The sequence below is a fragment of the Pezoporus wallicus genome, unplaced genomic scaffold, assembly GCF_028554395.1.
Source record: "Pezoporus wallicus isolate ANWC-B61680 ecotype Strahan unplaced genomic scaffold, APGP_CSIRO_Pwel_v1 contig_13057, whole genome shotgun sequence".
NCBI classification, from domain to species: Eukaryota; Metazoa; Chordata; class Aves; order Psittaciformes; family Psittacidae; genus Pezoporus; species Pezoporus wallicus.
In genome coordinates this window covers 560,004-586,299 of record NW_026640978.1, presented here as the reverse complement: position 1 = coordinate 586,299, position 26,296 = coordinate 560,004, and the positions used below count along the sequence as shown (strand labels likewise).

Below are 26,296 nucleotides of genomic sequence, written 5' to 3'. Positions count from 1 at the left end.
AACTGGAGCGAACTGAACTGGGCTGAACTGAACTGGGCTGTATTGAACTGAACTGGGCTAGGTTGAACTGAACTGAACTGGGCTGGGTTGAACTGAACTGAACTGGGCTGGGTTGAACTGAACTGAACTGCATTGAACTGAACTGAACTGGGCTGGGTTGAACTGAACTGAACTGGGCTGGGTTGAACTGAACTGAACTGCATTGAACTGAACTGGGCTGAACTGAACTGGGCTGAACTGAAGTGAGCTGAACTGGGCTGGGCTGAACTGGGCTGAACTGAAGTGAGCTGAACTGGGCTGGGCTGAACTGGGCTGAACTGAAGTGAGCTGAGCTGGGCTGGGCTGAACTGAACTGCATTGAACTGGGCTGCTGTGACCCTTAGCCCTGCTAACTGGGTGGGAGCACAGCTTGGGGTTAAACCTCCCCAGCTGAGATTTAAGCACACACCTTTTACTCTATAATCGGAGCAAGCTGGAACGTGCACAGGACCAGTCACAGCGCTCAGCTGATGGCCAGGAGGCAAAAAGGGGCTGCTCTTGCCTCATCCCTGCTGCCATACAGTAAATAAATCAAGATAAAATCAGAGCGATGAGGAAATGATTTGTAGCCTTCACAAGGGGCACTGAGATCAAGATAAAGCCGGGGCTGACTCACAGCCCTTATCTCAACCTGCTAATGTGTGCGATGCTCCCAGCCCCCTTGTCTTCACCCAGGCTTTATCCTCATTAGGTGCTGCTCCTTAGAAGGACACATCTTGCCTTAGAGGACTGGGCTGCTGCTTAATTCAATCTGGGGGGTTTTAATCTCTGTGCAGTCGGATGAGCTGCAAAAGAGCACAAGTAAAGGCTGAGCCCTCCCTGTGTGCATGAGGCCTAAGGAAAGCCTGAAAGACCCTGCATGTGCTATGGAAAAGATGCCTTTCCCCGTTAGCTTTCCATCTGAAAGCTTGAATTGTTGGGAGCTCTGAGGTGACGTCCCCAAACCTTAACCTATGGCGCTGGTCGAGCCTCACCTCGGGACTTCTTCTCCAGGTAGCCTTGCTTCAAAATGTTCCCTGTATCTTGGACGGACCTGGGTGTCATCTCCTCCCCTCCTACAGGGAGAAAAGCAAAGCAAAGCCTTGGGATTTGCCCAGAGAAGCTGTGGCTGCCCCATCCCTGGCAGTGCTCAAGGCCAGGTTGGACACAGGGGCTTGGAGCAAGCTGCTCCAGTGGAAGGGGTCCCTGCCCGTGGCAGGGGTTGGAGCTGGAGGAGCTTTAGGGTCCCTTCTAACACAAACCATGCTGGGATTTCCCATTCCCCCAACCCATCAGCACGGTGTTTTCATGGAGACCAACAGGGATGCTCAAAAGGACCCAAATTCCCTCTCTGGGTCCAGCCTGGCTGGATCAGAAGTGTTTTCTCAATGGGGGAAGATGCAGAAGAAGATCCTGAGGAGCCCCTGCACCACCTTCAGATGCACCCTCAGAGAGGGGACCCCGCACATCCCCTGTGCTGTCACCTCCTTGGCACCCCACAGCAGAGATGCGCTCAGGCTTTGCTCTAAGCGATGCTGAGCATCTGACTTGCAGACAAGGCACATTTCCCCTCAGCTCCCAGCCCCGAACCTCTTTTGCTAATGCAAATCTAAATGTCATTTGATGGGACATTCATAAGGATGAAAACGGGCCGGTGGGGCCGGGTGCCCAGGGAGAGCCGGCGAGTATGAATATTACATGAATGTGCCCAACGCCAGCTCCCCGACCCCGCTGGCAGGAGCATAAACAATGCTTGAGTGAAACTTTGATGTCGACGTTAAGAAGCCAGAGCCCAGCGGGGGGACAAGAGGCAGCCCCGGCGAGATCCCATCAGCGCTCGCGCTCCGATTGAATTACCCAGGGGGGAAGGCAGGAGCTGCGAGGGCCGCTTGGCTTCTTTAATTTCATTGACTTTCAGTACATTATCAGCATGGGGCTTCCCTCGGCCCCCGCTCCCCCGTGCAAACTGGCTGTGGAAAGAGCCAGCGGGCAGGATGCTGCTGCTGCTGCTGCCGCTCGAGCCAAGGCAGGGATGCTCCTGGCCATGCGGGTCCTCCTTGGGATGCGCTTTCTGCTCCTGCCTCGTTGACAAGGGAGATGTGGGGAGCACAAGGACCTTGCAGACCCCACAAACAGCACAGTGGTGATGGGAGCCAGCAACAACCTCTGCCATGCCCGATCCTTCTCTCTTTTACCCATCATTTCTTGGTGCCTGCCTGTCAGCAGGCAGGACCCCTGGGATTCCCTACTGCATTCCCAGATGTGCTGTGCCCCACTGGAGATCAATTTTCCACATAAGAACATCCCATGTTTCAGGTTGTTTGTGGCTCTGGGTGCCAGGATGTGCTGGGTTAGCAGCATTCAGGTGCCTCTGTGGCACCCAAAACATCATCAGGAGCCCAAATCTCTCCTGCTCTGCGAGGGACGCTGTGCCTCAGTTTCCCATCACACTGAAAGGAAACTCCCTTCTCCTTAAGCACTCTGTGGTTGCTCAGACAAACTAAATACAATTAAGGAAGGGTTGTGAGGGCTGATTTGATTGCACAGGGCTCTGGAAATGTGAAGCCTTACAGCCTGTGACACGAAGATGGCAGTGGTAACCTGTGTGATGCACACCCAGCATGGCTGATGCAGCCCTGCTAATGCAGAGCTGAGATTACATCTGTGCAGGGTGGGTGAGTGCAGGGGATGGGGTGCTCTGCCTGGCTGCAGGCAGGGCTGGGGCTGCCGGGGTGTCCCTGTCCTTCCCTATGTCCCCTGTACCAATCCAGATGGCTTTTGCTAGCAGCAAATAGCTCGATATACGTGCAAAGGCAGTCTCCATTTGGGGGGGGTATTTCTTAATGGACACTCGGGATCCACAGAGGATAGATGGGAGCCAGCCCCAGAAGGCTCTCTGGTTTCTAAGCCAGATGGTTATGCCCCAGGACCACACAGCTGGCAGGTAAACCACAGCTCAGCACATCTTCCAGGAGTCCAAGGGATGGAAAAGCCAGGCTGTTGCCTGGTCATCCCTTCCAACCACTAACGGCCACTCACCGTGTATGAAAACAGGGAAAGAAAGGGCCTTACATTCATCTGAGAGAGGCACATCCGTGCTGACCCAGACACGGCCCATCTCCGGTCGCTCGCGGGGCTGGGGCTGTGTTTGGATATGGTCTCGGTGGTCCCTTCCACCCTGGAATCTCCCTCTGTGTGCCAGGTACTCCAGGGCTGAGCCCAGTGAGCCCCGGTCACCTCCCAGTGGCACCAGCATCTCCTGCAGAGGAGCTGCACGCTGGAGGCACTGGAAATCGCTCTATGCCATCATCCTGGAGACCGCTTTTCTACAGAGGATAGGCCCATGCTCACAGAAGCAGGAGCAGACAGCAGCTCTTTCCCCTCTCTATTGCGCCTCAATGCGATTCACGTCCCCCAGGTGCTGCTGCAGGATGCTCTCATCACCCCTGCATCAGGCTGAACCCAGGTCTCCAACCGAGCCCGTGCCTTTGCTGATCCTTCCAGCCTGTCCTTGCCATGTCCTCAAGGACCTTTGGATTTCAGCTCTCGCCCTTCTGGTCTCTGAGTCATGCACACCAGCTGCAGCCACAGGAGCCGGAGCCAAACACGCCCGGGGCCGCATCGGTGCCCACGCTGTCACATCAGCGCTGTTCAAAGGGATGGAGCGCGGAGGCACGATGCTTACAGCTCATTCCCCGTCCTCCAGCTTATTCACCAGGCTCAGACGTGCCAAGAGCAGATTCTGCTCCCGGGGACTTCACAGGGAACACCCAAACCCATTTCAAACCAGAGCACAATCGGCTGTAATTTCCCAAAGCCCTCCATGGTGCCTGCGCTCTTTTTCCATTGAAGCTAATGAGCAGAAAGACAATCAGGAGGAGACAAACGAGCTCCTGCTGCCTTCAAAGCGAGATGGGCTCGGGAAGTGCTGAAAGCCTTTGGAAGTCCCACCCGCCACCCAGCTCTGCCATGGCAAACGGGTCCAGGACATGGGTGCCAAGTGGCACTCGTGGGTCTATTCGATCCCATGTAAAACCAAGGGCCTGGCTGCAAGCCACGCTCCCTTTGGTCTCTGATGAGGGAATGAGGCTTCCTGTATTTATACCATTACCTTTCTCCAAGATCAAGAGGGTCTCGAAAGCATCTCTGCTCTCTCACATCATGCTCTATGCAGGGTGCAGATACCTCTTCCTGGGTACCCTTAATCAAAGTTACCAGCCAAATCTACCGATGGTCCAGTTCCCATAGGAGGATGGCAGTGAGCTTGGCTCCGTCGTTCCAGGCTCTGGATGATGGAGGGTGGATGCATCAGGCAGAGCTGGGAAGGACCTTTCCAGAGCCATGCAGAAGCTGCAGCCCAGCAAAGCAGCCAGCAACAGGCATGGGTTAATCACAGAATCATGGAACGGGTTGGGTTGGAAGGGACCTGAAAGCTCATCCAGTTCCAAACCCCTAGCACGGGCAGGGACCCCTTCCACTGGAGCAGCTTGCTCCAAACCCCTGTGTCCAACCTGGCCTTGAACACTGCCAGGGATGGGGCAGCCACAGGCAAAACGTCCTGACCAAAGAGAGCAAGAGAAAGGCCACGGTGGGAAGTGAGGCACCATCCACCACTGTGGTCCCCCAGGTCCCTGCCTCCTCATCCCCCAGCTCCAGTGGCAGCTCCCCAGTGGCTCCCAGGCCCTCAGTGCCCCTTGGACACATTTGCCTCTGTGCCTTGGGAGCATTGCTGAACCTTTCAGTGCCTTGGAAGTGGCTGGGGATCATTTATAGGGATGGGAACAAAATGAGCGACTGTTTCAAAGAGAATGGGGAACCAAACAATTGTCATCGTGGATCACACGGAATAGATCTTGTCCCAGCCCAATTTTATTGCATTTTTTGAGCAGGAAAATAAGCAAGTAGATGAAGAAAAGGCAAGGCACAGCAGGGAAGATTAATTCAAGCTTCAGACTGACTTCTCAGAAGAGGCCAGTAAGCAAAATCCAGAGTGCAGGCATCCACCCCAAGATAACTTCCTGGATTGAAAGCTGGAGGCAGTCAAAAATCAACAGCCACAAATCATGGAGAGAGAATTACCAACCGAAATACCCCCGTGCCCAGCTTTGGGATCAGTTACCCTCAGGCTCAGCAGCCTTCAGATGCTCCAAGGCATCCCCAGCCAAAGAGCCCATCCCAAAACTGCTGCTAAACCCAGAGCGCCCTTCGGGACAGGAGGGGAACTGCTAAATGCTCTCTCGCAGCAGCCAGTACAGACCAGTACTGAAGGTAGGAACCAAGATTAACTGGTCCCAGGGAAGGGCTCGGGCTCCTGACAAGTGCTGACAGTCAGGAGCAAACACAAAACCCATGGAAGTCGCTCAAGGAAGCCACAATTCTCACCTGGGGATGGATGGGGCTGAATTAACTCTGTTGCCCCTAAATCCTTGTCAGACCACAGCTAATGACTGGACACAAAGAGGGAGGGGAAGGTACAGATGGACCTTTGTTAGTGTTGGATTTAGTGTTGTTTTCTCAGAGCAGTCCATGACTGTGGGGTTTATGATTGATAAGCAAACAAGAGAAGAGGCAGTCAATGGCCAACGGTCGGGCTGGGGTTTAGCCTGAGAGGGTGGAAAAAAGCCTCCAACTTTGCTTGGTGCTTTATTTTCTCCTTCTGCCTGGAAAATTTAACAGCAAGTTTGAAGCCGAACCAACTTTGCCGAAGGGAAATAAAAGCGAGAGAAAAGAAAAGGAGAATTCAAAGAGGAGGCAGAGCCCTTGGCCCAAAAGTTTCCTTCCAAATGGCTAAGTCTATAATTGCAAAATAAAACCCACTAAATCTCAATATCTATTTGCACAGCTCATTAGCCAAGGGCTCACACTCAGCAAAGTGGGAGGGAGGAAAGAAAAACCCTTCAGCACCAAGCCGATTTGGGGAGTTGCCATGGAAACCAAGCCCCTCGCCGCCGCATCCCGAAACCCCCTGCTCGGATGGGTCTGTGTCCACTGCAGCCTTCCCAAGGAGGCAGCTTCTTAAAGCCCTCTAAGAGAAACAATAATGTATGAACCACATAAATCTATAATCTGTGTAACTCACTGCCCCGTTCTTCCTCTCCCCCAAACATAACATTATGTCAGCCGTTCGACCTGCTGCGCTACCGGGCCAGCATGATTTACAGCGCGAAGAGGGGAAGCCTAAATCATCGCGTAATGAAAACATTAAAGTTAATGCATCACAAGTGAGGAATTTATTACCATTAACTCCAACAAACAGTTATAAACCACCCGTCCTTTCCTGTCCACGCGCAGGGACGCGGGGACTTCATTAAGCTTCAACTTTCTTCTCTTCTCCACTAGACCGTTCATGTGTGCTCCAAGGGGCCACCATTTATTGTTAACCGGACTGGCTCATTTTCCGGGCCCTGGTGAAGCTTTGAAGGCCTCATCCATTTCCTTCCACGGGTGGCTCGGTGCAGACAGATGGAAGAGGCAAGTCCTCGAGGCGGGCAGCTCCACGGGTTTATTGAAACGCCGCTGAAAGGGATGCTTTGACAAAAGCCAACCCTCGCCCCGGCCCTCTGCGCCGTTACTCAAAGAGCCTGATGGATAAGTAATAACATCTGGGCACGCTGGGCGGTTACACCGGACACCAGCGGCCCTCAGCCTGCTCTTGGCCAAATATTTGCTTCTCGCTGATGTTCCACCACCTTGGAAACCTAAGCCTGACACGTGGAGCCCTATCAACCCCCCCGGCACAGCGGAGGACGGCGGCGCTGGCTGGTCCCTGCATGGGGCCGTCTCTCCCTCATCCCCTTTGGTCCCGTAGCTGGTTTCAGGAGAGGTTCCAGCGGGGATTTTGGGGCTGGGAGCCGTGGGGATGCAATAAGAGCCACCAACATCCAGTTACGAACTATTGCTTCAGTCCTGAGGTGTTTGGATGAAAATACCCCTGGCTTCAACAGGAGCCGCAGATCTGAACCATGACGTGTGCTGATGGGTTTGTTATTGCCTGCTGGCAACAAGGACCTGAACAAAGACGTGCTGCTCCCACAGTGCACAAACACGTCCTGCTCCCCTTTATGCCAGCACCTCACCATGCTCATAGGGAACAACTTCTTCCCAAGAGCTCAGCTCAGTCTCCCCTCTGGCAGGTTAAAGCCATTCCCCTTGGCCTCTCCCTCCATCCCTTGTCCCAAGCCCCTCTCCAGGCTTCCTGCAGCCCCTTTAGGCACTGGAGCTGCTCTAAGGTCTCCCCTTAAGGAGCCCTCTCTTCTCCAGGCTGACCCAGCCCACAGCATCTTCTCACCTTTCACGCCAGAAACAAGTGCTGAGGATGAAGGCAACCAAAGAAACAGCCAGAGATGGCAACACCACAAAGGGACCCCAGGAGCAAACAAACTCTCTCAGCCCAGAGCAGCACGTCAGGCCACTGGGACTGCGGTTGGGCAGTGAGGGGAATACGGGCTGTGAGAGGCCAAACCACATCATGTCTCAGCATCACAACGCTATCCCCCCGAGCTGCTCGACCTGAGCCCCTCGCTGCAGCCACAAACCAGTGCAAGGGAATTCCCAATGGGAAGATGCGATTTGAACCTCCAGGGTCTCGGCGAGGCTGCGGAAAGAGCAGGCACCTGTTGGCTAAGGCCCCTCTTACAGCTTCATTCCTATCAAAACGCTGTACCACAAACCCATCAGCCTTGACACAAACGATTCCTATAGATCACTGCGGAAAATCGAGGGGATTTAAGGAGAGAGGAGGGTTAGGAAAAAGTAAAACAAACGACGTGCCATTTTTCAAGCGGAAACAATGGCAATATGAAGATATATAGGTGTCAGCCGATCCGCAGGAGGCAGGAGGCTGTGCTCTTTTACCTCTTCCAGTGCCGCTCTCCTGACCTCTACCATTTGCAATGCTTTGATTCCACCTTGCCCAAGGGATCTCTGAGCGCCGGGGAAGAGATGAGGAATGCCCGTGCCTGACCTCACCTCCACATTGTCTAACGGCTGACGGCATAAATCAGCTCAGACCCAAGTGTCAGGAACCCATGTGAGAAGGCTGCAAATATGAAATGATTTCCCCGAGGGTTTTCATTGTTCCTCGGGTTCTCTCCTGTAACTGCAGAGCCGTGTTTCACACGAAGAACAACCTTCCCTTGAGACCCCCATCTGTGTATGCAGTGAACAGGAGGAGGCGGGCAGGAGGGATGCTGGTGGCCGGCATCCACCTGGGAGGGGAGCAGGAAGAGGCAGAACGATACCCACAGCCCAAACGCGCTGTGCTCGTCCTTCCTCGTGCTCGTGCACACCAAAACTGGTGCAAGACCAGTGAAGGGGTGTAAGGAAGAGCTCAGGGAGGTGGCACATATAAGGGGTAAGGCACAGGAGCTGGTGACTGAGCAAACCCCAGGGAAGGGATGAAACCAGCCAAGGGGTCTCAGTGTACCACAGCCTTGGGATTAAAGCATCACAAAGCTCATGGAGGGTGCTGGAAGCTGCCACCATTCCCAATGCTGGGGATGTATTTACACATGACAGAAGCAGAGCCAACACAGGGGCACTGTGAGCTGCTCCCCCCATCCCAGCCTTCCTCTATGGGGTTTTTCTGTTTCTCTAACCCTGACACTAACATGCTGCCACATTCTGCCCCATTATGGAATACCGGCTCAGGCAAGAGCCAGTTTGCTGCCTTCTCTTGGACTTGGAGGATTTGGTGCCCAGTGTGGGCATCTTTCAGGTACCATCCCTATAGGAAACCCCTTCTCTGGCCAATCCTTCCATCCTAAATACTGGAAATGGCAGAGAGGGGCTTCAGGAGAGACCTGAGGTAAGAACAGTGCAGGCAACAGGCTCTGGAGGCAGCAGCAGGGATGATGCCAATACAGGTTTGGGTCTGCACCCCAGCAGCAGAACAGCTTTAGCTCCCTGCTGAGCCTACAATGGGTGCTCTGCCTGACCCTGCCCTGTAGCAGAAGCTGAGCTGAGAGCCCCATTGTCTGGTTTTTAGTCTGGCTTCCACACCCACAGCGAGCCAAGAGCTAAGGAGAAGTCCTGGGGCATCAAATCAGCTTGTTTTAGGTGTATTTAACCAAGCTCTTGGCAGCAGTTCTCTAGAAAGCAAGCAGTCCACCTTGACCTGCTGATGCTGAGAGCATCATTAGCTGCTATTTGCACAGCCTGCCCAAGCTTAAACCCCCCCGAAGTGCCCAATGGGATCATTATTCCACCCTTCAAACCCAGCATCACTCTTTAAAACCCAGTTCTGCGGGTAATTAGAACTAAGTGCTCTGTGCAGTGTGGCCACTGGTTTGTCTCATCTCAAAAGCCAGTCAAGGCACCTCGGTGGTCGCTTCCTTGGCACAAAGCCTCCAGCATCTTCACCACGGCATTGGACCACAGCAGTGATGTCCCATGGGCACAGACATCCCCCCGTTGGTTGCTAATGGGAATAATGGCTGTGAGTCAGGATTGCACCCCATTAAACCAAAAGCAACCCAAATTCCCCAGCTCCCTGGCAGGGTTTCAAGGTCCAGGTTTGCCGCTGGAAGTCACTGTCTTATCAGGGTGACCCCTGCCATGATAAGCAAGGTCCTTGGCAGGGCTGGAGGCAGCGAGTGGGAGGAAGCCACTCTTCCCGGACGGATTCAACTCTTCCATTTCAAACCAGCAGCCTGGCTCTCCCACTTCCCTTTCATCTGAGCCCAAGCCTCTTTCTTTCCCCTGCTTCCTACTTCTGAGTAATTGTCAGGGAAGTAAAATCAACAGGTCGTAAAATGATAAAAGCAGGTTCTATGGTAAATCCTCCCCTTGGGCTCACTTCTCCTCTCGCTTTACACTGATAAAATGCCCCTGCCTTCCCTGGAGCCCTCTTGATTTACATCGCATACCTTGGATTAGGGAAGTAACGTTGATTCCCTGATATCAACACAACATGAATCCAGACACACCCAGCCTGGCTCTGCTAGTCCAATAAATCAGGAGCAGAGCCAGGAAGAGCTTATATACGAGTAATAGAGCTTCAACTACACCATACTGATACGGCGAGAGCAATCCAGCCTCCTTAATGTAGATAGTTATATCCAAATAAAGGTGCTTTATGTCAGTATAAATTATTCTCTTCCCATTTAGGGATGCCTTTGTACAAAATGAATGTGCGAGAGCAACTGCCAATCTGGATACAGATGGATTGTTTAGAATCAAGAACAAACCCTCACCGAAACACAGGCTCGAATTTGACGGCTCCTTCTCCTGGATCTGATGCTGTGCGGTCCCCCTGGCCCCTCGGGACACGGTGCTGTCCCATCCCATCTCCCTTCCATGCCAATCCAGTGGGAACATGCAGGAAGCAGCAGGATTGTGGGTTCCCCCCCCCCCCCCCACGTTGCCTTTTCTCCTGCATCACCCCCAACCTGAGCAGCTCAGGACCCCCCTTGCAAGGAGGCACCAAGTGCTCTGCAACCCAGAGGAGATGGGGATGGGGATGCCTTTGGGAGCCAGCACCAGACAGGAGAGATGATCTCCAGAGCTGCCAAATGGAGTTCAGATCACGCTTAACCTCAGGATTAGCTCTGCCACATTTGCCTCAGGCAAGGCAATCAGTACTGACAGGAGCCCTTGTACCAGGCTTTTGTTTGGTCCTAAGTGCCTTACACTGGTTTTTAGTAACCCACAGCCACAGTTAAACACATGTGTAGATGAGGAGCAGGACCAGGACCAGGGCCGTGATGCCAGACACAAGGTAGTTAGAGTGGGAGCCTGATGTGACCACGTTCCCTCTGCAGCATCCCAGGAGCTTGGGCTGGGACCCCCAGGACTGAGGAGCTGCTTTTGGACCAGATGCTCTGGCTTTTTGTCTGAGGGTTTGGGGTTTTTTTATGAGATGCACGCCCTGCAAAATGGGAAAAGCTGGAGACATTTCCAAGTGCCTCCCCGTGCCAGCCTTTGGGAGCAGGGCTGTATTCCCACCCCTAAGCCAACAGCCCAGCCTGGTTCACCCCCTTGGCTCATCCTCTTGGCTCTCTGCTGCAACCGAGGGGAGCAAGAGGCACTTTCTCCCCATGGAGTACAAAGAGAGCCTGGGGTGCGCAGCCAGAGGCAGGTGATGGGAATGATTCCTACCCCTAAATCCCTGCTGGCCATTCCCAAGACCAAACTTCACTGTTCCTGGCACGACTGCGTGAGGAGACGGAGCAGGGGCGCGGGGAGCGGCTGGAGCTCATTACAGGATCCTGCTCCGCGCTGCTCTGGGACAAAGATGTTTCCTTTTAAATCCTGGATCCGCCGCGGGCAGGAGCCCAAGTGATGAAAGGAGCTTTCTGGGTGGTGTGGTCCCAGCAGAGCTGCAGGAGCCAGAGCCCTGGGTGGCTCCATTGAGCTCCACGTGATGGTTTCAGTCACGGAGTGAGGCGCTGTGATTGAGCTCATCCACTCGGCTGTTGTTTGCCTTGGGTCCTTTGGCTTCACTTGCTTCGGGAAAGCTGGGAACCCTTCAGAGACGTGGATGAAGTTCAGTTTTATGGTAAACGGGGCATTCCTCTTGGCTAGGCATCGTGTCCATGCAAAAATACTTCGGTCATTATGGAGCGTCACAAACATTTACTTGGGTCCTTGAGTGGTGGATTACGTTCTGAGATGGTGAAAGATGCCGGGTTTAGGAAGCGATTATTAACTTTCAGTCACAGCTCACGTTAAACGCTCCCCGGTCTGAGAGGGAAGAGCAAATGGAAAGATACAAAAAGCAATGTTCTGAATTTTATTGGGAAAATAAATTCACTTTTAACTTGATGGATATATGGGGGGAGGAGGGGGAAATGCAAATCCTATCAGACTTAAAGCTGATTTATTTAAGCAAGGAAGTCTTATCAGTAGCAATGGGATGGGGTTTAAGGTTCCTTGTTAGCACATCCTTCCTCTTGGCAAATCTCATCCTCCCAAACCTTGTCTCCTCATCTACAACCCAGAGGTTGCCTGCGTGAGGATGTGATCTGAGCTGCTGCAATACAGGGAATGAGAGAAAAGATTCCCCCTTGAGCTTCAGTGTTAAGTCTGCTTTAGGCCCTCTCAGAGCTCCTGGCACTAATGGGGCTCCCCAGTGCCTTGCTTAAGCCTTGGGCAAGCAGCGAGCAGCGGGGGTTTTATTTTTGAGCCTTAATAATTGTTTTGAAGCTTCAGTTTTGGAGAAAACAGCTTTGGATTTTAAAACCACACTGGGCAGAGCCGCTGGGTGAGCCAGAGACCCCCAAACCCCACAACGGGGTGCAAACATGGAGCATCACCTCCCTTCACCCCCCCCAAGCTAAAGAGATGGGCTTATTGCAGTGATCATAACCCGGGAATTCACACCTCATTTTTCCCACCCCAGCACCGTTATTCCAGCAAGTTCCACATCCCGAATGCTGTGCTTTAACCCCCTCTTTTGCACTGCCTGCTCCCAGCTCCTTCCGGGCTCTGGCACCCCGAGGCGAGGCTGACACGAGGGAATCTGGTGTCTGTGAGTGCCCCCAGGCACGGAGCCATGCGGGAAGCATCCCCATGAGCCTTGGCTGGCTCCGGGAGAGGAAGAGCGGCTCTGCCTGCGCTGCCATGGGAGGAGGATGCTCAAGGCTCCGGTGTTGGGTGATGCGGGGCAATTAGATTCAAGCATCTTCCATTAGTGAGGAGTGCGAGTTTGCTAAGTGTGGCATCTGTTAGGCCAGAGTCATAACAAACCCACAGACAAATGAAGTGCCAGTTATCCCCTTCAAAGGGAAAACCAGGGAGGAAAGAGCAAGCTGCTTCCTCTTGGAGAGGCTCCGGGCTCTGGAATTCCCTGCCTGAAATCCAAGCATCAGCCTGGTCCATCCTTGCAAACCGATTGTCTGGAAAAGTGGCATATTTAACCGGAAATGAAGGCTGTGTGTTAAAGGGACACAGCTGGGAAATTCCAACGGGAATCACCGTGGGAAGGGCAGGGGTGTTTGCTGCTATGGGAACGGGGCATCGCCATGCTGCGGACAAGGGGATGAAGCAGCATCCGTCCCAGCGTAAACAACTTTCTGCAGGACAGGAGGGGAAATCACTGCACAAGGGAGCTGTGCCTCAGCCCACGCTGCCCCTTGTCTGTCAACTCGACTCCAACCCATCCACTGCTTTGCTGGGACTGGTCCAGCACCCAGACAGAGAGACAAGGGCTGGGAGCCCGTAGGGAGCATCGGCCCAGCGCAGCATCCCCTCACAGGGCTGTGCCAAGAGCAGAAGCTGGAGCCAGCCTTCACCTTCGCTTATATTCCCATTGCAAAGCCACCCCAAGAGGCACAACCCCGCAGCAGGGATGTGCTGGGCAAAGCGGGTCTGCAGGGCGAGAGGGATGCTGGAGGCTCCAAACCCTTATGTGCAATGGGGTAAAAGAGGGAGGAAACGGAGCGTTCCTTGTGCTTCACCTCAGCTGCACAGAGAGGGAACCCCAGAGCTCTGCGCCGAGCTGGTGATGTGCTCTGCTTCCATCCCCAACCATGCGGCCGCATCACCCCGCTGCCCCCAGCATCCGGGCGGGAAGTGGAGATGAAACTTGGCCACTGCTTTTCCTTGTTCCAGATAAGAAAACCATTTGTCACCGGTGGGCTGGGGGGGGGGGGACACACACGACACGCTGGGGCCGGGAAGGGGGGGTGTGTGGGTGTGTATGGGGGGGGTTTATCAGGGAAGTGTCAGTCTGTCCACACGACCTGCAGAACAAATGTGTGTTTTATCATGGGCCCCGCACCTGCAGCAGGCGTGTGCCCCGGGGAAAGTCCCCGTGATGGATTTGCCCATCTTAACGAATGTAAACAAGCAGGAGAGGAACATCAAATAATGCCCTTGACAGGCTGCAAAGGGAGCCGCGAGCAGAGAGCCCTGGCGAGGAGGAGGCCTTTTGATGTGCAGGCCGGGGGATGGAGGTCTGTAAATAGCAGCAGCTCCGTATCGCGTCTTATCCAAATATTTTCATTTCCCATCACGAGCTGAGAGCCAGGGGTTGATGGCTTTGGACTCTTCAACTTTCAGCTTTCACCCTGCAGCGAGAGGAGGGGGCACCCGCTCCCCACCCGCCTGCGCTCCCTCATCGCCCATGGGAGAGAGCCCACTGGTGACAGGGGGCATCTGGGATCCGGCTCTTCCACATCCACCCGGGGGATGCTGAATCCCATCCGCATCTCCCTCCAGACACGAGTGGAGGAGCAGACCTGAGGGCTCGTGAGCCAAATGCAGGGGGATGAAGCAGCACCCGGTGATGGATGAGCAAGACACGGGAAGAAATCCCTTCCCTTCACTTGGCTCTGGGAAGGAGCCTGCATCCCAATGGGGCCCCTGGGCACCCTTCATCCTCGTCACCAAAATGGGGTGTCTGCAAGGAAAGGGGACATGTTCCAGCTCACCAGGGCAACACAAGGGAGCAGAGAGAGGGGTTATCTCTGGGTACCAGGCAGAGGGGAAGCCCACGTTTAAACCTGAGCAGCAACGACTAAAATTAGAATGGAAAGGAAGGGAGGGAAGGAAAAAAAAGCCAGCTTTCCACCATAAATATCCTGTGAATTCCCATCTTGACACCGGGGTTACATTTCGGGTCTTTAAAAACACATACAACTGAAATCAAGTGCTTCCATCAGCTCCTCTGGCATATTTACGGTCTCCGGGAAGGGCTCCCAGACACAAATCCCACTTTGACTTATAAAGGACCCAGCAAAGGTCAGTGCGGGGCTGGACAGGGGTGAAGCACGGCTGTGATGGACGGGAGTGGGGAGCACAGCCGGGATGCAGCCCCCCCCTCCACCGGGACCGGGTACCCGGGGGGATGCTAGCGGGGAGCTTGGGGGGGGTCTCCCCGGATCTGGGGCCAGCGGGGCCGGGAAGGGCTGGAGGAGGCGGGGGAGGAGATGCGGGATGAGGGGAAGGATCGTGTCATTCCAGGGCTTTGCCACAAGGAAGCAGCAGAAGCCCAGGATTGGAGCCAGGAGCGGAGGGAATCGTGGTCCAGCCCCAGCCCGGGGCCAGCAGCAGCGGTGCCAGCCCCCTCCTTCCGCGCCCAGCCTGCGCTCCCCAAGGAGGGGCTGTGCTGTAGGGACAGGCCAAGGGGAATGGATGGAACCTGCCCGAGGGGAGACTGAGCTGAGCTCTGAGGCAGAAGCTCTTCCCTGGGAGGGTGCTGAGGCGCTGGCAGTGGCTGCCCCATCCCTGGCAGTGCTCAAGGCCAGGTTGGACACAGGGGCTTGGAGCAAGCTGCTCCAGTGGAAGGGGTCCCTGGAGCTGGATTGGAGCTGGATGAGCTTCAAGGTCCCTCCAACCCAACCCATTCCATGATTCTATGATGAAACAAGACCTGGAGGTAAACCGGACTCTCCCAGCTCCCGCTCCGGTGCCCTGCAGGTCAGACTGGCCACGTCCCTGCAGCCCCATCCCACGGGAGCTCTGTTAACCCCTGGCACATCACTCACAGCACGCACGCAGCAGCTTTTGGAGCTGCTGTCCCTTCATGCCCCATCGTGACGGGGATGCCAAGGCCAGCAGAGAGCTCAGCACCTCCGGCCCTTCCCCTCTCCTGACTCCATCGCTTTTCCTCTGCAGGCTCTGCTCAGAAGTGCTGAATGCAGCACAACTTCGCTGGAATTATTTATCCGGAGGCGGGGGATGAGAGGAAGACCGTGATTTAGAAAATTATTGGTAAAAGGAGCTAAAATATAGTATTGATCCCGGTGGCCGTGTCCCACCTCTGGAAACGCAAGGAAGTGACAGGGCTGTATAAAGAATGCCAGCTCCAAAAAAGAAGCTGCTTTTTATTACATCTCCGATACCCGCCAAGTGATAAATCCAGGGCTCTGTAGATCAGGAGTTTATTATAAAAAGCACCAAATGTGATTCATCAGATGTGCCCTTGGCTACAAATCCAGGCTGGATCCAGGGGGGCCATTCAGACCTCAACCCAACCTCCAGCACCCCTCTGACTGGAGATTTGGTATTAACCTGCCCTGTGAAAACGGGGTGAAAAAGGCCCATTTCAGTGCCAGTTCTGCCCCCTTTTATTCCTAAGCCTTCCAGTTCCTGCCTGGCCGAGGGGAGGCTGAGCTCTGCAATCCCCATTCCCGGCCTAGAGCCAGCGCTGCGGTGTTTAGGCAAAGGTGAGGGAGATGCTGAGCCCTGTGGAAGGGCTCTCATCAAATCAAAACCCTGAGCTTAATGGCTTCGGCTACCTCGGAGAGCAATCAAAGGCCCAAACCCCGTTATGAGCCGGCGATGGGAGGGTAGAGGGAAGCTGCCGGAGCGCTGCCTCATTGGAAAGACATCAAGAGGCTGCATTAAACCCAAGGGAAGGTCAGAGCGCGTGCGGGGCTCGTGGAAGGTGACTGCCCTCATTACCCCCCCCTGCACGGCGGGGACGGGGCCGCTTGGTTCCAGGCTCTTTGTGGAGCAGAGATTTATAGAGAACTGAGGATGGGTCTGGAGGATGTGGTTCCGGAGGATGCGGTTCTGGAGGATGGGGTTCTGGAGGATGCGGTTCCGGAGGATGCGGTTCCGGAGGATGCGGTTCCGGAGGATGCGGTTCTGGAGGATGCGGTTCCGGAGGATGCGGTTCCGGAGGATGCGGTTCCGGAGGATGCGGTTCCGGAGGATGCGGTTCCGGAGGATGCGGTTCCGGAGGATGTGGTTCTGGAGGATGCGGTTCCGGAGGATGCGGTTCCGGAGGATGCGGTTCGCCCTGTGCACCCATCAGGCCTTGCCCTGCTCCCCGGGACCTCGCTCGAGGCACCTGCGGCCGATCCCCTTCTCCAGGCTGGAATTTGCTCAGGGATTGAAAGAGCAAAGGGAAAAAGGCAAATAAGAGCCTTTTTGGGGGAAAAAGGCAAATAAGAGCCTTTTTTTTGGGGGGAAAGGCAAATAAGAGCCTTTTTGGGGGGGGGGGGGGAAGCAGTAGTGAAGCTGAGTCCTTCCCCACCATCCCTGTCCCAGCCAGCCCTGGGCCCGCAGTGCAGCATCGCTCCCTCCTCTCACCATCACCAGGGCACGCAGAGCATTCAGCACAGGCACTTCTGCTGCCCCTCTAAAGCAGAGGGGCTCAGGCTCTGTCCTCCCAAAGCTTATCTGAGGCGAGATGCAAGGGCTCTATCCCCACAGAGATACCTTATCTCTTACCATGGGAGCACTCGCTCCATACAGCCTCCTTTGAGGCTTTCTAAACCAAGGAGGAAACCCAGACAGGGCAGAGACTGGAGCCACAAAACAAACCAAACCCCCTCAGACTATAAGCATGGAGCAAAAAGGGCTCACAGAACTCGATATGCCACCATGTTATTCATGTGAGCTCAGGTGCCATCACCTTCCCTTTCTCCTTTGCCATCCCTGGGCATTTTCAGCTTTTCTTTAGGCCTTTGCCCATCAGATCCCAACTTCTCATCACCAATGGCATTCTGCCCAGTGGAACTGGAACCTCCCGACAGCTCAACCCCACATCACCATTTGCCCCAGCACCTATAAATGTGAGCACTACAAGATACATTAACTCTGCAACCTCAGTCCTTCCAACCCCACGAGGGCTCTCCCATTGGGAATGAAGCATCTCAATGGCACAGAAGCGAGCTGGGATGGGTTCAAGCAAACTTTCTCCTGCAGGAAGGGAGATGCTGTGTGTTCCTCCACCCCTGAGGACCCTCTTGGTGTCGAGGGGAGGGAGAGGGACATCGTGAAGAATTTGTAACCGTGCATGTAGAGATGACATTTATAGGGCTCTCAAATTGGAAACTGTACATTTTATTGCACTCTCTGTCAAAAAATGCACTTCCATCAGAGGCGAGAACGACAAGGGAAACAACCAATCAATATCTGGGCCTCTAATATCTGGGCTGAAAAAAATCATTATCCTGTTACTTTTATTATGGCGTTATGCTTGAAATATGATAGTTGGAGGTTGTTTCCATTACCTCAACAGTTCTGAAGGGGTGTTTCCCTCCCCTCTGCCTCTGCCTCAGCTCTCTTTGGGCTCAAAATCACAGCGAGTCACTTGAGAGGGGGATACACAGGTCCTGGCTCCCCCTCCCAGCCCCATGGATCTCGACTGCCTCCGGAGACAGCGAGAGGGCAGAGGGAGCCCATGTCTAAACACAGGCAAGGTAGCTCCATGTCCTATTGCTCCAGGCCCAACCACACCATTTGGCACCCCTTAGCCCCAGCTGCCATCCCAGTACCATTGGCTTTTGGTACCAGCACATCCAAAATACCAGCAGCAATGGGGAGCAAAGAAAAACCACCTTATCCATCCCCTCCCACCACACGGTCCTTGCCCCACAGAGTTAATCTGCTCATCCACGGTGCTATTAGAGGACAAACTCAGCCTCCCCAAGCACAACAGCTCCGAAGGAGATGCTCTGTCTTCACCCTGCAGGTTTTCCCTTTGTTGGGGAGTTGTTTGGGGAGCTCTTAGGGTTGTATTTGAGTCCTGGCCTTGCGCTGGGAAGATTATTGATGAAGTTGTGCATTACCCAGGCTAAAAGCCTTGTGCTGCTTCTCTCTTCCAGACTGTCTCACTTGAGTCCCACAGAGCACTAAGTGGGCCCTTAATGAACACAAGAGAGGTTATCAGGACCCGCACGGGGCTCAACCGTCTGCTGCAGGAGACGCCACCGATAAGAGTTCAAAGCGATGCAGAGAGACAGCTCGTGCTGGCTGCTGCTCAGGCCACGGGCGTCTGGGGAGCTGGTTCCCAGCACCGAGCAGGCAGAGCAGGTAAACAGCCCGTTACAAACGTGCTCCACGCATCCCAAGGCTCCAGCGCTGGGGTGAGCAGCCCCGGAGTGATGGGTAAGGGAGATGCAGCCACGGAGGCAGCCCCCGGGCTCTGCTCCACAGCACCTCTGAGCCCCATGGTGCCGGTACCCAGCATCACCCAGGCAGAGCCTGCACCCAAAGGTGCTCTCAGCTAAGGGGTATTGCAGCTTAGAAGACACGCAAGGTTGGCCACAGGACTGCCAGAACGGCAGGGATGTGACCCTAGGAGCAGCACTGCCTACTGAGGGTCTGGGATGGAGGGACATAGATTCCCAGCCCCGGTTGCAGGAGACTGGGTGATGTGTTTAGGTACCACCTGCAGCACTTTGGTTGGGCTTTAGCAAGTGAGGCAGGGTAAGAAGGCTCACACTCTGTCAATGAGCACAACAGGCACAGGAAGCCGTCTGCTACAGGATGGCCCTGGAGAACACGGCTGGAACGAAGCCCATGGATGTATAACAGGGTTCACCAAGACACAAGGCCGAAAGCTTGTGGAATGGAGTTAAAAATGATTCTAAACCTGCCCGTCAGCATCTCTGGCCCCTCCAGTTCCTCCTTTAGAGGACGGCCCAAAACGTGCTGTGGGACTCATCCATCACAGGGACATTTCACGGTGCACAGCTCTATTTACACCCGTGGCAGGGTCGCTGGGGTGGGGTGTTCGTGACAACATGAGGAGGCAAATCCTGGTGAGCCCCTGGGAGGGGGATGTCACGGGGAGATGCAGGACAGGGACCACACGAGCAGCATCTCCAGGCCCAGCACTGCAGCATCCTGACCAGCCATGGACATGCATTGAGAGCTGCAGGGGTAATTCCTGCAGAGCAGAGGAGGGGAAAGCTTCCCAGGAAGCATCTCTGCTTCAGCCTCCCCGAGCCGCACTGGGCACCAGGGCTGCTTGAGACACGCTCACTTCTTGTCCCTGTTGGAGGCAGTCAAAGTGCATCACCCAGATGGCAATGTCACAATGGCGCTGTCCTCCCCTCTCCCCCCTGGCCACCTTAGAGCTAAGCCCTTCCTCGCCACTCCACCTCCGCTTCTATGACAGCACACAGATCCCTCAGCCGGAGCTGTTTAAGCGGGATGCGCTGGAAGGTGCTAACCTCTAAAAGGATTTGTGGTTGAAGAGCAGAGAGAGGTGGGAGAAACAGGGCAAGGAGCGAACGTGAAGAAAAGACGGATCAATCCCAACGATTCATCATGCCAAGAGCTGTCCAAATAATCAAAGGCATCAGCCAGGTTGATGTATAGCTGATGTCACCGAGAGAGACCCTTAACAAGGCAGCCAGTACAACAGCTGCTGGTCAGGGAGTGCCTCAGCACACGCCGGGCTGGGGCACAGCAACACAGCCCATCCATCACTGACCCACCTTAATGGCCAACCTGATTAGTAAGCACTGGCTGGGGCTGACAGCCCACCGCAGCCGCCCTGTCCCGGCCGGCAGGAGAGGATGCTGCCGATGGGATGCGGGCCCGGCGCGCTCGGTGGGACCATCACCATGGCAGTGTGAGCATCGGCGGGGAACCGAGCATCAGAGCATGGCAGAGCATCTGCAAAGCCCCGTCAGTGGTGGCAGGAGGGTGCTCCAGGTCTAGAGCAAGAGCCATGGGTCCCCAAGGCACCCCCCATCTCTCTGCACATCAAATATCCATCAGCAACGTGGGACAAGACCCAGCCGCTCTCCCACCCTGGTGTCCCAGGGACAGGGCACGGGCCTGCAGGGAGCTGGGTTTTAACATCACAGCGATGCTATAGGGCTGAGCTGGTGTAGAGGCTCCCAGGCAACCCCAAACCCAAGGGCTCTGCTTCTGACTCCACCACATCGCTCACCCGAGCAGGGCTCAAGTCCCCACATCCCTGCTACAAAGCCTTTGCTGCGCCCTCAGCAGGGCCGGGGGGTGACCTCAATGGGGGGACCCAAGAGCCCCGCTGAGCATCCCTCGGCTAGGATGTGGTCCCCTCCTGGGAGCCAGCAGGAGTGGAAGGGGCAGGGAAAGCTTTTGCTTTGTTCCTTCCTCTGTTTCTATTTTCCTGAGGAGTTTCTGCCCCCCAAGCGCTCCCCACAGGGTCAGGAACACCCCAGGGATGCTCGGGATGCACTGGGGATGGGAGCAGACCCTCACATCACTCACCAGCCCATGGAACATCACCAGCTCCACTGGCCGTGTGGGAACACAGGTGGCACTGCCCCCTCACCCCCAGTGTCCCCATGGCCACCAGTGACCCCACCACTCATGGGATGTGGGAAAGCATCTAAAGCATCTTCCCGTGTGTAAACCGCACACCAGAAACAGCCCACGTGCGTGCACACCCCTGTGTGCAGGAGAGTGGGATCTTTTGCATGGAAAAATCCCTTATTTTTCCTCACCTGGGGCAACAAGATGAATCAATTAATCAATCAATAACATTATTGCACAGGGCTACGACACCTTTAAGCCTCCTGCCACCAGGCAGGACGTGGCTCCTGCTCCCATACTCCTCGGTGTCTATAGGAAGCTGAAGCTAAGCCCAGGCTCCTCCTGGCAGGCCCCAAGTGAGGATCCCGTTGGATTAACTGGAGTCCAGTTGATTGCTGCAGTTTCAATAGCTTGTTCCGACATCGATTGCCGTCATGTCACTGGGAGAAAAGGATTAATAATCGGGTGCTCAGGTTGGCTCAATAGTGCTGATAGTGCCTGACAAAACGCCGTTAGGAGCACTCCCACCGGAACACTATCTGTGTAGGAAAGCTGCAAGGAGCATCAGTCAGGGTTTCGTGGGATAATGATTAACTCCAGATCCTCAGCCTCGAAAACCCAACCAACAGTTTCTATTATTTCCAGATAAATTCTCTCTCTCCCTCAGTTCATTCCCGTTGCACACAAACCTTTTCACTGGATCCCACCAGGGGAGATGCATCTTTTCCTGTCGCTCCCTCCTCCTTCTCCCCCCCACAACCCCTTTATGGTCCATCCCGGAGGAAACACACTGCTTTGTAGCCCTCACGTGTCTCCTGACCCTCAGCTGAGTAAAACACGTCCAAGGCCCTGATGCTGCACACAAGGGGCAGAGTCCCACCAGGTCCCTGCACTGGGAATGCTGCTGGTGCTGTGCCTGGCCTTGGCCATGCCCCTTCTCCCTGCCACCACGTCCCTGCCTGCTCGTGCCTGTCCCAATGGAAGGGGCAGCCTTGCACAGGGACCCACGGAGCAGTGGTACACGGAGGGAGGTGCGATGCCCCCAGTCACCCTCCATCATTTCCAACCTCACTGTCATTATAAGCACGCAACAGTGGAGATGGTTCCTCGGCCATGGAGGAGCAGGATCCAAGCCACCATCCCACCTCCCAGTGGCCGTGAGCCGGTGCTGGGCGCGGAGCCGGTGACCTCCCTCCGAATAAAAGGAGGATGGGATTGGGGCAGTAAATCCCACCCCGGTGCACATCAGCCCGGCAGTAAATCGGAATCCTCTCCGTGCCCTCTTTATTATCACATTCACAGCATGAAGTTATGAGCTTCTTCACAGCTCCTGCTATAAAAATGTGATGGATGGCGGGGGAACCTCAGGGAGTTAATCTATTCTCCCATTAAATTTTACTTTAATTGGTCTTTGAGTCAATCAGAAACTCACTAGACAGTGAATTAAGAAAAGAAAAAGGGGGGAAAAAAGGAATGAAACAGGGTGGGGGGAGCAAAAGGAGGTGCCTTTTTGCTGTTAGGGTATTATAATGCTGCATTAGCCTTCGAGAGGAAGGCAAGAGGCTGGCAGGCCATGCGGAGAGCCTTCTGCAGGGCTGCAGGTACCACTCCAGAGGAGGAGAGCGCAAACCAACCCTGCTCAGGAGCCACTGGGGCCTCCATGGAATGTGCTCCTCAGCGACAACAGAGCAGCGGCGCGTCGGCCCCACGCCGGTGATGGGGATGCGGGAGGGAGGATGGAAACGGCATCGCTAAAGCACCGGCATCAATAACACCAACGTGGAGGTCAGGGACCGGGGCAGCGCTCCCGAGTCCTGGCATTGCACAGCAGCAAAGCCCATCCCAACGACCTGCAGCGCCCGCCGACGTCCCAGCATCGTCCCTGTGCCCACTTGGCTTTAGCACAAAGGGTATGGAGCAGGAAAGTGGGCTCGGTGATTGTGTTGCCTGGGTGGTGGTGTTAAAACCTTTACCAGGCTCCAGCTAAAGGTATTCCGGGTCCATTAATCATTTCCCAGGATTTCCCATCTTATTAGAAGAATAAGAAGTCTGTATCAGCCTGCAGATGAGATTTCTGAACAGAGATAGAGCAGCAAGGATGAAACCCAAGGAAAATGGCAGGAAACCCAAGGCTGCCCTGGCTCCGGAGCAGCGTGCCGGGGCTGACGTCGGAAGTTTATGCCTGGAATATGTGATAATAAGGTTTTATGGGAGCGAGCCCTGGGGACAGGCATTGTCTCTGCAAACAGCGGACTTGGGGGAGAAGCTGAGGTTTGAGTAACGCGCTCGACCTTCGCTTACGATAATCTATGGAGGCACACATGTATATGTGTGTATATATGCGCATACACACGTACATACACACATAGGGCAGCAAGAGCAGGGGATGAGCACCCTGCTCTGCCTGCAGGACCCCCTCGAGGAGTGAGAACCACCTTGCCCTGGGATGGTACAAGGTACTGAAACCAGTAACTGGGGCAAGGAGGACCCAGTCCCAGCCATGGTGCCGTTGGGTTCTTTGGGGCAGAGCTGGACCCGCTTCCATGGCCACGATTTGTGCTGCAGTGAAATGCTTCAGCCTATGTGAGCCCAGAGGGCCTGACCCTGAAAGCTTCCGCTTCGCCCTGCCTCACAGATCCCTTCTGCATGAACCCGTTGTGTGCACTGCAAAGGTTTCCTGCACAGCCCTGAGCTCCTGGAGCCCCTGCATAAGAACCCCCATAGAGCTGCATGACTCGAGGATGGATTACACCCCACACGGCTTCCTTTGCCTTGTAGAGGAAAGCAAAGTTTCAAACAAGACAGCAAACAAAGCCAGACCCCACATCCAGGCCAGCTCAGAATGAGGGGCAGCACAACAGGGGCAGTGTGAGCAGTACCAGGGTGCACACACGACTCCGGCTGCCTGGAGCAACCTCCCGTGCTCTGAAACCCAGGAGGAAGAGGAGGAGGAAGAGGAAGGGGAAGGCTGGTTTGGGCTCTTGCAATGCTTAAGAGCTGACAGGAAAGGATGAGCCCCATGCAGGCTGCACTCGTGCATTCTCACACCCCTCCTCTCCAAAGGGAGCGCTCAGGGATGCTGCTGGCCCCATTCCCCCCACCACACACCTGCACCGGCGCAGCAGCACAGGCTCCCCGGCAGGATGCGTGCCTGACCCCGGGATGAACTCCGCATCCTCTCGGAGCAGAGGCAGCGATGGGTCCCTCGGGATGTGTGCGGATGGGTGGCGCGATGGAGGCAGGTCCTGCCTAATTATGAAAATCAGATCCCTGAAAGCACCAGGCTGGAGGCTCCATTTGGGCTGACAGCTCATGAAGAGATCATCTGACACCCTTAATGGGCCAACACGGGTTCAGCGGCTGTGTGCAATTAAATCATGTGTGCTGGTGCTGTGGCTGACACCACGAAGGGGAGGGGGAAAGCCCAGATGTGCTGAGAGGCTGTTAGGGACCACTCTGCATCCAGACACCGGGCTCTGGGGTGCAGGCATCGCACACACTCAGCCCACCGCATCCTGCACCCCTCCGTGCCTGCAAGTGGGATCAGAATCGCAGAATCAGGGAATGGTTTGGGTTGGAAAGGATCTAAAGCTCATCCAGTTCCAGTTGGTTGCTCCAACCTAGAGCAACTCATAGAGCAACCTGCTGTAGTGGAAAGTGCCCTTTCCCATGGCAGGGGGCTGGAACTGGATGAGCTTTAAGCTCCCTTCCAACACAAACCAGGCTGGGATGCTGTGATTCCATGCGGGCCGTGGGGACGGGGATCACTGCAGCTGCAGCTGACCCTCCACGGCACACAGCGGGGACACCCCAGGTCACTGCACTTGTGCTTGGCCCATCCTTATGTGCAGCGAACACCTCTGCCCCTTGGCCGAGTGCAGCAACGAGCCCAAAGTGCAGAGCCAAAGGGGTTAACTCACACCAGCCCCCATCCTGAGCAAGAGGCAGGAGCAATTCTCCCCCACAATCCCCACCTCTTATGAAAGGCAGAGGCTGAACATCCCCTCTCCCCTGCCCCTTCCCCATCCCCTGCCAGCCTCGGGGCTCCGGGAGGCGATGAGCTCCGTCCATCAGCGCCAGAGCAGGAGCCTTCGGAGGGGTGTAATTCTGCCGGAGGAGAATGGACTTCCCGAGCACATGGACCTAAACCGCAGAGAAACAGAGCCCTAAATCTCTGGCTGTAGATTTACAGCCTCCATTCTCTTTCTTTACTGCAAATACAATCCGGCAGTAATGGTCTAACACAGGAACACCATCACCAACTGGCTGATGGCTCACATAAAAGCAATGTCAACCAAAAACTATGAGTTTATAAAAGGGAACAAACCCTCAACAGTGACAAGAACATGAAACCCATTAACAATTTAAACACTCTCCATTTTTTATTCCCCACCTTGAAGCTATTACGGCTGATAGAAGGCTTCACAGCTGAGTTAACCACTTCAAGGGAGGGCTGCTCACACGCATAAAGAGTGCGCTGAGGCCGCGAGGTGGGAGGTTACGTGGTTTAAAACCACCCAGGGCTCTGCTCCTGCAAGATGCTCAACAGCCCTGCCCTCCGCATCGCTGCTCAGCACCCGGCAGGATTCATCCAGGTGCAATTTCCAAGGCTCTGGAAAGCCGCTTGGTAAGCCCAAGGTACCCGAAGATTATTGCTATGGTTACAGGAGGGGGGACAACAACGGAACCGCAGGTGTGTTATAATTGTTGTGCTTTGTTTCCTTCCCAGAGATTTTCTTGCTGCTCTGGGTCTCTTTTGGCACCTTCTCATATTATGGAGCAAATATTTGTGGAGGCTGCGTGTGAGCTCAGCGCAGAGCCAGCGTGGAGAGGGGACCGATCACCTGCTCCCTACATACAGGCATCTCTGGGGTGACGTTTAAAGTCAGAGCCCACCCAGCACCCAGGCACTAAATGCCCCTGCACAAGGGCTCGGTGCCTGGTGCAGCAAACCCGCTCCTGCCTCTCCACTGACCCTGAAAACACCATTTTCCCCTCTCTAACTATCAATTTGCTCCTGCTGCAAAACAGGGATAACACCAGTTAACCTCTGCTGTAAGGTGCTTGATGAGCTCCAACGTAAGGCGCTCTGCCCTAACAGGAAAACGACTGTAAGTTCCCCCTATTATTAGAAGGAACTAAGATGGGGCTGATCCTCATCCAGCCTGGTTTAGACTCTCTTAGAATCCCAGACTGGTTTGGATTGGAAGGGACCATCCAATTCCAGCCCCCTGCCATGGGCAGGGACACCTTCCACTAGACTGGGTTGCTCCACTGGCCTTGATCGCCTCAAGGGAAGGGTTTAAGCTCTTCCATGAGCTGTCCCAAGAGCAGGAATAGCTTTGGCTCC

At 54.9% G+C, this 26,296-nt stretch overlaps 1 protein-coding gene across 3 annotated transcripts in view; it reads right to left on the bottom strand.

The window, feature by feature from the left end:
• Positions 1-26,296, bottom strand: part of SKAP1 (src kinase associated phosphoprotein 1) — a 139,936-nt gene that overhangs the window by 23,255 nt on the left and 90,385 nt on the right. For all 3 annotated transcript variants that reach the window (XM_057421424.1, XM_057421422.1, XM_057421423.1), the window contains one exon: positions 1,014-1,094. In XM_057421424.1, the coding sequence (XP_057277407.1) occupies positions 1,014-1,094 (81 nt within the window). The remainder of the gene's footprint in view (positions 1-1,013; positions 1,095-26,296) is intronic.